The sequence below is a fragment of the Chiroxiphia lanceolata genome, chromosome 2 (assembly GCF_009829145.1).
Source record: "Chiroxiphia lanceolata isolate bChiLan1 chromosome 2, bChiLan1.pri, whole genome shotgun sequence".
Lineage (NCBI taxonomy): Eukaryota > Metazoa > Chordata > Aves > Passeriformes > Pipridae > Chiroxiphia > Chiroxiphia lanceolata.
In genome coordinates, this window is record NC_045638.1 from 91,758,985 (window position 1) to 91,773,258 (window position 14,274).

General features: G+C 51.2%; 2 protein-coding genes across 3 annotated transcripts; one reads left to right on the forward strand and one right to left on the reverse strand.

Annotated features, from left to right (window-relative positions):
* The first annotated feature begins 231 nt into the window (after window positions 1–231).
* CDCA3 (cell division cycle associated 3) lies at window positions 232–2,791 on the forward strand. The gene is made up of 5 exons (XM_032679226.1): window positions 232–438; window positions 516–645; window positions 728–922; window positions 1,881–2,002; window positions 2,394–2,791. The coding sequence occupies exons 1-5, from the start codon at window positions 325–327 to the stop codon at window positions 2,532–2,534; spliced, it is 702 nt and encodes a 233-aa protein (XP_032535117.1). The 5' UTR covers window positions 232–324; the 3' UTR covers window positions 2,535–2,791.
* A 988-nt stretch (window positions 2,792–3,779) lies between these two features.
* Window positions 3,780–13,868, reverse strand: GNB3 (G protein subunit beta 3). Of its 2 annotated transcripts, XM_032679224.1 has the most exons (10): window positions 13,643–13,868; window positions 8,957–9,058; window positions 8,551–8,589; window positions 8,277–8,383; window positions 8,102–8,165; window positions 7,822–7,984; window positions 7,654–7,720; window positions 6,623–6,824; window positions 5,266–5,482; window positions 3,780–4,457 (listed from the first exon to the last, which is right to left on the reverse strand). In XM_032679224.1, the coding sequence occupies exons 2-10, from the start codon at window positions 9,011–9,013 to the stop codon at window positions 4,351–4,353; spliced, it is 1,023 nt and encodes a 340-aa protein (XP_032535115.1). In that variant the 5' UTR covers window positions 9,014–9,058; window positions 13,643–13,868; the 3' UTR covers window positions 3,780–4,350. The 2 variants fall into 2 exon arrangements, with proteins under 2 accessions (XP_032535115.1, XP_032535116.1); XM_032679225.1 differs by lacking the exon at window positions 13,643–13,868 and having other exon boundaries at window positions 8,957–9,123.
* Between the last annotated feature and the right edge of the window lie 406 nt (window positions 13,869–14,274).

Below are 14,274 nucleotides of genomic sequence, written 5' to 3' on the forward strand. Positions count from 1 at the left end.
CTGAGGGCCGGGCTGGTGGCGCCCACCGGCCGGTTTGGCCAATCGCAGCCACCCTGCTGCCGTCACAGGGGGCGGTGCCGGGCTTCTTGACCAATAAAAACGCAGAACAGGGCGTGGGGGGCGGGTCAGTGTCCGAAGATTGACAGCGGGACGAGGCGGGACGTGACGGGCGGGGACAGCGGGGCCGGCGGGCGGGCGGGGGCGGGGCCGGTGGGCGGGGCGTGACTGGCCCCGCCTCCATGCGACGGCCAATGGGCAGCGGCACCGGCCGGCGCGCGGGAGATTTGAACGGCGCGGCCCGGCAGCAGCGCAGCCGTCACTGCCATGGGGGCCTCGGGCAGCGCCCCTGCCACCCCCGCCGCGCCCTGCAACAAGCACCTAGCGCACGTCAGCGACCCCCGCTCCCCCACCGCCGGCATTCTGCGCACCCCCATCGAGGTAGGCGTCCTCCTGGCCGCCGCCGCCCCGCCCCGGACGGCTGCGGCCTGCCGCCCCTACGGCTGCCCTCTCCGCAGGTGGTGAGCTCCCCGGCGGGCAGCCCGCAGCCCAGCCCCGCCGAGCCGCCGGCGGGCACCACCCAAGAGCGGGACCCGCGCTCGCCCACGCCCGGCATCTCCCGCACGCCCATGAGAGCCGTGTCGAGTGGTAAGTGAGGCGGGTGCGGGGGTGCGCGGAGGAGGGGCTGCCCGACCCGGCGGCTCACCCCACCCTCCTCCGCCCCCGGCAGACAGCGTGGACCGCCTAGTGAAGCAGCTCAGCGAGGCCTTCGGGGCAGAGGCCGCGGCCCCGGGAGCGGCCGATCCCACAGAAGAGCCAGCCCGGAGGAGCGCCCCGCCCGCGGCGGGGGAGCCGGAGGGGCTGCTCTCCCCCAGCACGGGCCCTTCTCGGCCCGCCCGCCCCGCCGGGCACGGCTTGACCTCCGGTAAGTGCTCGGTGTGGCGGTGACAGGGCTCCGTGTGCCCCGAGAGCCGCCTGGGCCGCGGTATGAGTAAGTCGGGGCTCTCGGCAGCCTCGGAATCGGTTGCCTTCTCCAGGCTTTGCCCCCTGACAGAAGCCTTGTCCTCATCCCCCGGTTCGGCTGTGTCCCACCACCCCGGGCAGCCTGATCTGGAGGCTCTGCAGCTGGGAGGCCCCTTCGGGAGGTGTTGGGTTATCAAACCTGTTTCTTTGAAGAGTTGAGAAATTGTATTTTCAACCTGTAGTCAAAACCAAGAGGTATATGTAAACTGCTCCCCTCTCTGAGATGGGTTTGTGATTATGGAGACCTGTTCAGAGAAACCTTTCAGCTTTTCCTTGGGAAGAGTTAGGGAGCAAGGGTGGGAAGCACGACACAGTGCTATGGATGAGTCTGTGATATGGACTCTGCTACAGAAAGCTCTGTGCTGAGCATCTCTCCTAGGAGGAGAGGCTGAGAGCTGGGACTGTTCTACCTGGGGTAGAAAAGGCTCAGGGGGTGTCTTATAATATACATATAAATAGCGGAAGGGAGAGCCAGGCTCCTTTCAGTGGTGGGACTAGGGGCGACAGGGACACAATGGAACACAGGAAGCTTCTGAACATCACGACACGCTTTTTTTCACTGAGAGGGTGACTGAGCACTGGAGCAGGTTGCTCAGAGAGGCTGCAGAATCTCCATTTGAGATATTCAAAAGCAACCTGGACACGGTGCTGGGCAACTGGTTCTAGGTGGCCCTGCTGGAGCAGGTCCCCTGAGTTCCCTTCCAACATCAACCTTTCTGTGATCCCTTTGCCTAGAAGTCCTCAGGTAAGTCTTTGCTGTACAGGCAAGCAAGCTAGATCATAAAGGCCAGGAGGCATTTAAAATCTACGACCTTCTAGCCTTGTTGTGATGCACTGATGTGTTTCCTTCTGTCAACTAGTGACCAAGCCTGTAAGACACAAGCCCAACAACAAAATCATGGCAACGTCTGGAGGAACTGGCCGCTCTCCCCTCAGCATTCTACGAGATGATAATTCTCCCAGTACTCCTGCTCCTCGCCAGGTAAAGCTTAATGGGTCATATTGTGGGACAGAGAATGGGCTGGAAAAAGCCAAATCCTTAAGTTTCTGTGTGTTGTAGGGCCCCAGTTTGGATTTGTGGTCTCCTAGATCTGTAAAGCCTAGTAACTTCATAAATATTTTTCTGTGGGTCAGCCCTGTCCTTAGGTGCCTACAAGTCTTGTTTAATGTCTGTCTTAGGTCTTAACATGATATTGCCCATTTCAGTGCATTCTTTCTCTTTAAGCTGTAGAAAGAGGTCCATCACTTTTCTACAGTGTTACAACAGAGCCAAAGCTGAATGGCCTGAAAATAGGCTACATGTTTCACTGAGAATTACCTAACCATCAATTAATTTGTGTTTTACACTTTGTTTGGGTTTTTTATTTCTCTAGGGCAAGAAGCATGTGTTGGGAGAGAACGTTGGGGAAAAGAAGGAAGTGACAGTGGACTTGAGTAGGAGCCTTAAATCTGGGAACTGTGCTTGGAATGACTTGAACAAAGAGAACCAACAGTGTCCTTTTGTGGAGAATTAGAGATTTCCTTTTTCAGGATCTTGCTGTAATTTGAATTTTCTAGGGGGAGAAAATCCTGCAATAGACTGAAATTCTAGAGCAGTGATCACACTTCTTATCTATCCCTATGGGGAAAGATTACTCTCTCTTTCTCTCCCCCTCCTAGTTTGTCATGTCTTATGTACAGCACAGACTTTGGCTCTTCTACTGTACATTGCTGTATTGATTTTTCTGTTGAGTTTTTATCTGTAGTAAATAAATTTGTGTTAAGCCTTTAGCCTTTGCTGACTGTATGTCCTGATAGGACAGCAGGAGTCCTCTGCTTGCCCAGCACAATATTTTCTTTGGGGACAAGGGTTCACAAACAAATAGTTCAACTTCCCATTAGCCCTAAAAACTGCAACACGCTGAAGGGTCTGGTCTTGAACCCACATGCTATAGCAAGGGCCAGGAAGCTGCAGCTCCGTGCAGGAGACTGTACATCTGGGGTTGCTTCTGAAGTTAAAGTGCCTACACTGGCCTAAAACTATTGTATACAAAGGACTGTAGACTATTGCAAGGGTCTGGCATGAAGGTGAGATCTAAAATAGCACAGTATTGTGTGCTAATACTGACCTTCTGTTGATAAGTCACTAAACCTTGCTGACCATCATCTCTCCCTAACGCAGCCTTGGGACCCCAGGATGTTGTTATGAGCCAACAAGTGGAATAGGGACTGAATAAAATGTCTGTGTCCTGTAACTGAGCTTAAATCTCCAAGGTTTGCAAGGGTGCATTTTCAGCTCTCTATCCTAATTCCAGCCTCATAGGTGAGGAACACCCTCCTCTGAGGGATTGTGAGCTGGAGCAAGATCTGTGGAGGAGGTGTCTGGATGGGGTCAGCAGGCAATATTCATAGGAGAGGAGTTGTGTTTGCTGTAGCTCATTGCAGTGCTGGAAAGAACACAGCCTGCAGTGCTTATGTGAGTTTTCTTTATTTGCCTGGGCTATGAAGATCTAAACAAACTTGGAAACAGGGGCCAATGGCTACTGGTTAGACAGTGTCACCACACAATGCAGGAGTGAGGCAAAAGGGGAAGGTACAGCAAGAAGCAGACAATAAATAACAAATACAATATTCCCTGATATGCTGGCAGGTCTGAGGGCTACCTTTCTGCCATTTATGCATAGATAAGACTTGATCTAAGAAAAGAATAAATATATTCTCTAGTATTTTGGAAGGTCTGAAGACTACCTTTCTCATGTTTATGCATAGATAAGACTTGAGCTAAGTCTTCCCCAATGGAAATGAGCCAAATTTACATTAGCTTTTTGTTTGAGGTGGTATGATAAAAATCTCAAACCCAGTACACCTCCGTGGCTGTCTGCAGGGATATAGGACAGCTGCACAGAGAAGCTAGGTAGAGTTAAATCAGGGAGAGATCTTAGTTGGGGGCAGGTGTTGGATGAGGGATCCTCTGAAGGAGGAGGATGTGTGTCAGTGTGGGTAGAGGTGTTTGAAGGAAGATGCAGGTTGTCTGAATTGTACTGAAAAGTCCTGAGACATAAAGAACAGTGTTTTGCAACTCTTCAAGCCTGCACAAGGCTGGAAACTGCTGGGGCTATTTAAAGGTGGAGAGAAGGGCCAGCGTGTGTGCTGTTCCCCAACTCCCCCTGCTTCTCCTCCCTGACCTCTGCTTTCCCTTTCCCTCTGGGAGACTCCTACAAGTGACCTGTGCCTAGAGACAAGCGGGAGTGGTAAGTAGGCGTTTCTGTTGTGCTCATCTGACGATGCTGCTTGCATGGGCTTGGGCTGTGGGCCTTGCTTCCACTGCTCTTCCCCTTTCTGCTGCCATCCTCAGTTCCAAATCTTGAGGAAGCTGTCCCAGGAGCCAGTGGCAACAGCCATGCCGTCTGCTGTCACGCCCAGGCAGCTCACTCTGTTATCGTGGCCAGAAAGTATTCCTGTGGGGGAGAAAGGAAAGGTCAGGGAAGGAAGTGGGGCTTGTGAGAGATGACAGGGTTGACCATGCGGAGGACATGCATCATGGGCTGTGTACTTACACCCCTGTGTGTCACCCTGTTCCTGTACAATGTGTTAAAACTGGTATGTGTCTAATAAGAGCAAACACACAGAAGAACTTTTGTGCATGGCCTACAACCACCACCCATGGGACTGGCCGAAGAGCAGTGTCCTTGGGCAGGTACGGCCAGCTGAATCCTCATATAACTGCTTTCACCCTGGAGTGATGTAGGACTAAGGAGGGTGTCCTTGGTACGGCTGAGAAATGGCAGTGATGTCAGTGGGCTGTGTTTCATGAATTTTCTGAGGGTAGGGGCCACATTTGAAAGAAAAATGGTGTGTATTCTATGTATGAGCATCAGAAAATATCCAAACATGTTGGATGGAAGCCCTAGCCCACTCTCAGCTTGGTGCCTGGCCATCGAGTGGCACTGTGAGTACCTGGAACTGGCAAACAGCAGAGGCTAGGAGAAAATAGAAAAGTCTGCTGGTGGTTGTGAGCGGTATTAGCTAATAGTAACCTTCTTTCCCCCTTGAGACGATGTTCCTTAAAGCCTTGACTTCCTTAACATGAGAAACCATAGTTCTGCACAACTGAGAGTTGTACTAATTATGGTGTGCTCCTTAAGTGCAAGGAAGCCTTGTTGGGTTTCGCTCAGTATAGGATGTGTTCCCTTCAGAAAAAACAAATGCCTTTTCCTTGCCTTGGTAGGGACACAAGGCCTTGCAGGGAATGAAAGAGCCACTCACCCACACGCTCTGCTTTCAGGGAGTCCCAGATGTTGCAGTTGAAGTCATCGTACCCAGCAAGCAAGAGACGCCCACTGCGGGAAAGGGCGACTGATGTGATTCCACAGATGATGCTCTCGTGAGAGTACACTATGAGCTCCTGGTCCGCCCGGAGGTCAAACAGACGGCAGGTGGCATCATCTGAGCCGGTGCAGATGGCTTCACCATTAGGGAAGAACTGGGGAGGGCACATACCAGATTTTAGTGAGGTTTTCCTCAGATCCTGACAGATTTCCTCAACTCTTCAACTCCCTGCTAACCTCCAGGAAGCCACGGAAGTAAGAAAACCCAGTGGGACAAGGTACTGGATCATAAAAGTTGAGTCTGCTGAAGGGGGAGATTGATGCTTCTCCTAAGACCTAATAAACCCCTTCCACCTCAAGAAAACCAGTGACCTAAGGGCTAGAGCTGTTGCAAGACACCTCAGTCCTTGAGGAAGGATTACTTTAGCTCCAGCTGTGAGTTTGGGGCTTGACAAATGTCTACCCATTATCCCTCAGCTGGGGTCTAGCATGATTCAGAGCTATGAGAGCCTTCCTCTATCTGATCCTCATACCCCAACCTTCTCATACATACTCCCTTTCTGTGGCCTTAGTCTGAGAAGCAAAGAAAGGGCTTCTAAGGAGCAGGTATGGCAGAAAACCATGTGGCTGGTAAGGTAGCAGTGGGACAGATGAGAAAAGTTGTAATTGAAGGCAGTGGAGGGTGGTTCAAGCAGCAGACTGCAGAAAGCTGGCAGATTTGTTGCTTAGCCACAAGGATTAGTCTGGCATGTTTCTTGCCCTTGCTGTCTCTAGGGCTCTGGTTTGAATCCTTGACTCTGAGGGCATACTTTCTCCCAGATGTCTGTGCTGCCTCTTGTGAAAATTTAATCTTCAGAAGATCTCCCTGTGATCCCAAGTTCCTACCTCTTCTATCTGGAGCTGACTAAGACCCTCAGCTGAATTAGGTATTCCCACTGCCTCACATGTGTCTTGTGCCAGGGATGCTGGAGCATGCCTGAAACACAGTTCCCAACAGCTGCTATGAGCAAAGCTGCACCAGCACCTGTGTTAGGGTGCTGAGCTCCACAGACCATGGTGTGCTGGCTGTCTAAGACCTAGGTGCTTTGGTACCTGGGAAGAGCCAGCCTTCAAACTTCAGTGAACACAGGCCCTCCCTGCTTCAGGATGGATGTTTGGGCCAGGGTGTCCTGAGACCCTTGTTACTCACACAACTGTGACAGCTTTTTTTCAGCCTTGTCCCAAGACTCTGTTTCAGAACTGGTCCACCCTCCATTTTCCATGCTTCCCTACCCCTGTGCAGACAGCATACGTACAGAGATGGCGTTGATATCAGACTCATGTCCTCCAAAGGTCTGACGGCAGGAGCCCTCCCGCACATCCCAGAGTTTGGCAGTAGCATCACAAGCCCCAGAGATAAAGAGTTTGAAGTCTGGGGAGACAGCCAAGCTCATACAGTCTCCGGTGTGTCCCAAGAACACAGTCTTCTGCTGCCCTGTCTCAATGTCCCAGAGCGCACTGTGAGGGGGGAGAGGAGAGAACTTCTCAGAGTCAACCCAGGCAAACAGTGTAGAACAGATCTACAGCTGGGCCAAAGGGCTGTCCCACTCGCAAGCAAAAGGAGGAGGGAAGCCACGGCTACAGCATGGAAAAACAGGTGATAGCATCCCTGGAGTCAGCTGTATACAAGAGATACCTTCACAGCTGTTGCTGGTGACACCTTTGCCAAAGCAGAGTTAAACTAAGGATGGAGGTTGTGAGGTTTGACCATATTCCCGTAACTGCAACAGTTGAAGGGAATACTGAGAGGAGGTAACAGTGATCTCTGATGGAAATGCCACATCCTGACTCATCTTTGGTCAAGAGGTTCTTCCAAAGCAGGTGTTGGGATGGGTGGGGTGAATAAAGGCTCGGCATTGCTCAGAATCACAACACAGCGAGAACTGAGAACCAGGAACAAAAGGCTCCAGGCGCTGTCTGATGGTGTCCCTTGCATGGTGGGCAAGAATTGAGAAGTGAAGCACGTTGGTGGGCTTCACATAAATTTAAAATGTTTTCTGTCCTTGGATAGCTGACACTGTGCTTTGTGAGAGCTGACAACATGGTCCCTACTGCTTCACCAGTTGACCAGCATCTTGACCTGGCATCAACTGGGAAAAGAAGGACCTGTTCTGCCAAGGGAGGAAGAATGGATCAGGCTTCTTAAGGTGTTCTGTGTGGCCTCCCTATGTAGGAGCAATTCTTCCTTAATGGACTGCTGCAGAGTCAAAAGACTGCACTTGCTGATGTGTCCTCTGCCTCTAAGAGCCAGAGGTCACGTCACTAGGACACAAAAGACAGCACTCACCACGTGGTGTCTCCAGAGCTCGTCACAATACTGTTGTCATCAAGAAATCGGCAGCAGGAGAGGTATCCTGGGAAGCAGGAACAAGCAAATATGAGAAAAGGTACAGGGCTAGAAGGGTGAAGTTTGGAAGCAGGGGTTGCCCAGGTTGCAGGCAGGTGGTGCACACACCTGTATGGGCTGAGAGCTCCCTGCTCACTTTGACGTTGCCTTCACGAGACTTGAGGCTGTAGATGGAGCACACATTGTCAAGACCCCCACAGGCCACAAAATTCCCTGAGGGAGCATAGGCACAGGTCATGACCCAGGAAGAACGCAAAGGGATGGCGTGAACCTGGGAGGACAAGAAACTGTGTCAGGACTCTTGACAGCAGAGGGAGCAGGGAAAGGGCAACAGCTGTGAGGGGACCCACTCCAGCATCCCCATTTGCTGCAGCTACGTGACTCCTACCTTGTTAGTTGTGTATGTGTCCCACACAATCAGTTTCCCATCTTGTGAGGCACTGACCATAAGTCTGTGAGAAAGGAACAAGATCATGTTAGTAGCTCTCTTCCCATCAGAGCCTTCCTGCCCATCACGCCCCTGTGCTGCCCTGCATCCAGCAGATCAGCAGCATTGCTCTCACTTGGAGTCTGTGGACCAGTGCAAGGCGTAGATCTTGGCCAGGTGCCCCCGCAGGGTCCTTCGGGTCCGCATCTGGATGCGGCCAACAACCTCCACTCCAGAAACAATCTGAGAAAAGAGTGGTGGGACAGAAAATCAGTCTTCGACTGGCAGAAGCTTTACTGCTATCTGTATCTCTGCCTTCTAACTCTGCTTCCCAGCTGGAGAGAGACCCCCTCAGAGTGGTGCTAGCTGACTCCCATACAGTCACCTGCCCAGCCAGCCTTGCCCCTTACCTGAGCCAGTGTTGTGTCTGCACAGGCTTTCCGGGCATCCTGGAGAAGAGACAAGAACAGGAAGGTGAGACAAAAGCTGGTCAGCATCCAGTTCCCTGTGCTGCACCCTTTCTGGATCCTCCCACTGACAGAACATCAGCTGCCTTGGAGACAGAGGTGACCCCAGGGATTCACTACACTCTTTGGACTCTTGTCCCCTCTTCTTTCCCTTCCCCTCCCACTCTTCCCCCTGACCATGCTGTGAAGATCTCCATTAGCACTTAAAGGGCTGTGGAGAACTGCATAGGGTTCCAAGTGTGTAGATGGAGAAAGCTCAACTCCAACTAGTGGCTGAGAAGGAAAGTTTGTTTGTGTGGTGGGGGGATAGACACTCTCTCAGCAGTTTCACGACTGTTGCCAGCATTACCGCAATCTGCTTCTTCAGCTGCTCAGCCTCCTGCTTCATCTGTTCCATTTCCCCCATCTTTCTGACCTAGGGGTGGCTCCTTCACGTGGGGCAGCCTTGATTCTGGGGAGACAAATCAAAGGAGAGAAGTGTGAGGTAGAAAGGGCACTAATATGACTGATCAGTCATGCAAAGGTAAACATAAAGTCTTAGCGCGTTTCTTGGCTGAATGCTTGGTAGTGTTATCTTGTATCCAGTCAAAGCTCTTAGCATTTGGAAAGATCGTACTGGGCCTGATCAAAGGTTCAGTTGGTCTTGTATCCTGCTTACACATACACATTGTGAAGCTGAAGAACTCCAGAGCCTCTTACTGCGGTTCTGGTCACACTTGTCCTCTCATTTTTAACCTCTCCATTCCAAGCCCTACCAAGTCCAGGTCCTCTTCATCAGGTTTTCCCTGTTCATGGCCAAGCTGTCCATTGCAGCTCCAGGAGAAAATTTGTTGGGGGGAGCCCAGTGGCTATTTCCTGTTGTTTGTCCTAGGTAAAGCATCAAGACCCACTAAGTCTTTGACTACTGAGAAAATTTGGGGGCTGTTGAGATGCTCTTTCAAGATTCCCTTTTAGTTTTCCATTAAAAAAAAAAAAAGTGGATGCCTAGGGAAGGATCTAAGGATAACTATAAGCTGAGAGTGGTATTTCTCCTACTTGCTCAGCCCCAGCTTTTCACTGACATGCAAAGCTAGAGCAGCATTACTGTATGGAAGTCCTTCATGGACTTTTCTTCTATGCATTTGTCCACACAGTTTTTGTGCCCATGTTAAAGTTTAGCATCCTCAGTACCCCATCATGATGACTTCCACAGCTTGGTGGCAGAATGTGCAAAGAAGTTCCTGCTTCCATTACTCCCCAGTGTCACTAATTCCACTTGGAGGTACCTGTATTTTGAGTTGGAAGAATTAGCAAATGAATGGTCTCTATTCACCTCTGCATCACTTGGTATTTTATAGATTTTTGTCATATCTGTCTTCATTCACCTATTATCCAAACTGCAGAGCAAACTTAGTCATTCCTCCCATGTAAGCTGTTATATCCTATTACCTCTGTTGTTCTCGGAGCTCTTTTCAGTTGTTTACAGAGCATAGATGATATGTTTTTGCAGGGAGAGCAGTGAACCAGAACTGTAATCCATATTCAAGATGCAGGTGCACTGTATCACTATACAGCATCTCTCTTTTGTTCTCTCTTTCTTCACCAGTGATTCTACCATCTCCCACTTCTGTAGACAGACCTGGTCTTTAATTGCTTCGACATTTCTCCTGGATAGGTGTGTGTCCAGATGTGCTCCAGGTGTTGTTTTCATTAGAACCAGTGTTTTGCCCCTAGGCCAAGAAATGTTCCAGCAGCATCTGCAGAATTTCTCCTAGTCCCTGTGGGTCACACCACCTCCATCCCTCTCTGGCCTGTTGCCTGAAGGCCTCATTTCTTCCAGCCCGTGAAGCTTTGGGTCCATCCATGCCAGTCTGCCCTCTTGCTGTGGGCAAGCACATTCAGATAGATCCCAAGTCCCACCTTTGCTTGCTGCTTCATTGAGCTCTTTGAGTTTCCCCTCACAAATTCTTTGCCCTGAATGTCTCCACAGCTTTCCTTTGATCCTCCATGCACAGTGAGTTTCTGCTTGGTCAATCATTCTTGTGGCATGGTGTTGAGTAGGAAAGACAAGGAGATACAAGTTTCCTGGACCTCCTGGGAGACATGAGCTTATCCCATAAGGAGTTTATTTCAGGCTACACTTTGCAGAGAGAGTCTTGTGCCTGCTGCCTGCAAGGCTGGACAGAGCTACAGCACTGCTGATTCTACCCTGCTCCCTGCCCATGCACTGCACATGGGTTCTGGCCTGGTCTGCTGGTCCCAGCAGACAGTGAGGGAGCAGGAGAGGAATTTGGGACTGCATTGTCAAAGGCACATGCCACAGCAGTGGCCTGGGGCTGCCAGCCTTATCTATACTGAAGGATGGAAACAGATCAGCACTTGAGCTTCGCCCTTTACATTTTTTTTCTTCTCTCAGAGCAGTGATGAGGAGTGTCCTCCCAGTAAGGATGCACAGCTGCACCTCATTGAGTGACTGGCCATGAAAGCCCACATGCACGCAGTTCTCCTTTGGGAAGGGAATGGATACTCCACCCTTCTCTCAGCTAACTGACAGAGGGGGAAGATGCTAGGGAAGGCCTTTCGGCTTTCAGTTGGAGGTTGCACATCCTCCTTATCCTGTGGTGTTTGTCCCTCAGTTTCAGTGTACAGAAAGGCTGTGAGACTGTGTCCAGCTGTGGTCACTGCCTACTGACACCAAGTGGCACACCTGAACTTCCAGCCACCCTGCAGGGACCAGCAGGCCCACCCCAGAGACCGCTGTGGCCCAAATCCTGACCTTTCTCAGTGTTCCTTGGGACTGATTCTAACTCCCCTCCATTAACGCTAAGCGTTGGATTGCCTTTTCCTTCTGGGTCACCTCTTCCCTCCACTTCTCCCCTTCCAGCCTCCTCTGCTTGGTTCCCAAGCTCTTCAGGCTGTTATTTCACATGCCTTTGGCTGAGATCATTGTCCATCCAGCTGCCCTGATCTGTCTTTGTAGACTTCTGGTTTTGCCTACGCAGACCCGCATGGGGATGAGAACCTTGTTCTGCCTTCCTTCCAATTTCTGCCTCAGGTGAAGCTGACTGCACATGTCCTCCTTGTTACCCATTGGATCCCAGTCATCCTTGTATTGCTTCTGCTCTTTTATTGCTCTCTTCCGTTGCCTGAGTGTTTCTCAACTCTGGCACTAGCACAGGAGTGCCAGTTCACAGCCTTCTCTGTAAAGCTGCACAACAAGATGAGGGGCTTTCAGAGCCAGTAGGCAGATCAAACGGCAGGGGCAGGATGTCGAGGACAGATAAAAAGGTCTAAATATAGAGAAGGTGCAGCTCAGGACTCTGTCCGAACCTTTAAATCCCTTTGAGGGAACACTCTAAATGAAGCTGGGAATTGTTCTCAGCCTCAGAAGGACAAGGAGCCTCAGATGAGTGATAATAATAGCTCCATCTTTGCCTGTCCCCTCCATCCATCACATCCCAGGGCAATTTGTGGAGAGTGAGTTACCCAGTCCCCAGCGTAGTGCAGCTGCCTCCCAGGAGGACTACAGCAGGTGTGCAAAAGAGCAGCTCATCATGGTCACATAAATTTAGAACAGGAAATGGGGGGAATCAAATGGGAGAAGAACAGAGGAAAGGAGAACAGAGTTTGGAGTTTGGCCAAGGCATGTTCCTGCCTTGACCAGCAGGACCTCAGGAATGCACATTTCTTGTGCATCCAAAGATCAGCTCATGGTTGCTCATGGCAGCTGTCCAGGCTGGTTTTAATGGGAAAGGCTTCTAAATGCTTCACACTCAGTCCTTTCTGGAAAGTAAGGGCTCTTTCAGGTGAATGCTAAGCAGTAGAGGAAACCAAGTCCTTAGGTACCTTTGGAAAAAGCAATTCACCACCATCAGCACAGCTATTGACAGGTGGACCTTGGCACCAGCACTGGTCCAGAGTTATGCCCCCTACAAGCATGACCAGAGAGCACAGCACAGCCAAACAGAGCCTGGGCTCAGTCAGTTCATGCCAGCCCCGTTCTGAACTCTGCCTCAGCTGCGCTCATCCAGTTCACAGCTCTTGGCTTTTGAAACCACATTTCATTTCTTCTGCTCTCCAACACGACAGTTCTTTCCACTCCTGCCTTTTCCAACAAATTTGCTGGAGGCACCTGATGTAGCATTCCTGTCTGTGGGCAAACAAACCCATCCTGAGCCCTTGGGTGTCTGCTCGTAGCAGACCAAATGCCTCTACTGTGGTGTGAGGCACAGGGGAATCTGAAATCACCTGTCGTCTGCCTTTTGCTCCCATATCCTGTCTTTTTAGGGCAGTGGCTATATCCTTTGCACTATGCCATGGAAGGGGCCCAGCCTGCACCCTAGGGACTGTCCCACTAAGTCACCTGCATCACTCCCTTGTGAGGATCAGGGTGCAAGTTATCTATCCTCTGGGTAGCTTCCCCCACGCGGGGGAGGGAGTGGTCCCTCTGTGGAATGTTGGGAGAGGGCTGTGAATGGAAAAGGGAAAGGTGCAGGAAGGAGGACTCGTTATTAACAGGCAGCATCCCTGGGTCTCTGTAATCCCTGACTAGCTTCGCAGACTCGCCCTGGTGACCCTGGGCTCCTTGCAGAGCCGGATACAGAGATGATCCCTCTCTCCTGTGATGGAGATCAAAGGTCAGGGTAAAATTACCCTGATCTGCTCCTTGCTTTTTGAGGGCTCCTTCTCTATCCAGTAAAGCAGTCAGCTGCGAAGAGGTGTGCTCGGGGCACAACAGGAGTGAGGACTGTATACAGGTAGTGAGTGCCAGGTCCCTCAGCAGAGGTGTTACCCTCCTGCTCATCTGAAAACTGGTGAGATTTACCTGCCAAAAGGAGAACAAGCAACCCCATCCCTGTGTAAAGCCCCTCACCACTGTAAAGACATCTCAGTGCTAACCCCAAGTCCCTCCCCTCCATTATCTCAACCTTCTGCATCCTCTGATGGAATCAGCTCTTGTACAAATACTCCACAGAATCACACCAAGAAACTCAGGCTCCCAAATGCGTGATTCACCAAGGTGACCTCAGGCATCACAACAGGGCAGGGTACTTACCGGGATCTGTAGAGTGAGGTGGGTTGTAGTCCCTTCTGGATGGCACCCTCACAGCTGCCTCCCTGGTGAGAACAGCTCCTCGCTGGCCAGAAGCCCCTTGTCCCTTTGCCTTCTCCAGTCAGTCCTATTTGTCCACCCAGTGAGTCCCTTGCTCCCTCTCTGCTCCTCAGCCTCTCCCAGGACTGATCTCCCCATGGGGAGCTGGAAGGCTGTGGACGGGAGGGGTTGGGGGAGGGCTGATTCCAGGAGCAGCGTCAGGCAAATTAAATCAGACACCAGAGACTTGGGGAAATCGGATTGGGACGTAATGCAAAGCAGGTGGATGGGGAGGGGTGAAAAGAGAGAGTAGCACACTGTTCCTGAAGGGAAAGAAACCATCACAGGCGGATTTGACTCCGTTTATATCAGCAACAAACTAATAAAGTGAAGATTAGCCAGAACAGGCTTGGATTATCAGCCACTGGGGCAGGGCTTGCTGTACCTCACAGTGCACAGGAATTCCCATTTTCCTGGGGACAGCATGCTACGCATGTCCTGGGCAGGGCGGAAAGAGAAATGATGCCACCCACAGAGGCCCTGATAAGGGAAAACCAATGGCAGGGCCGTCACACCCTCTCTGGGCAGCAAATGGG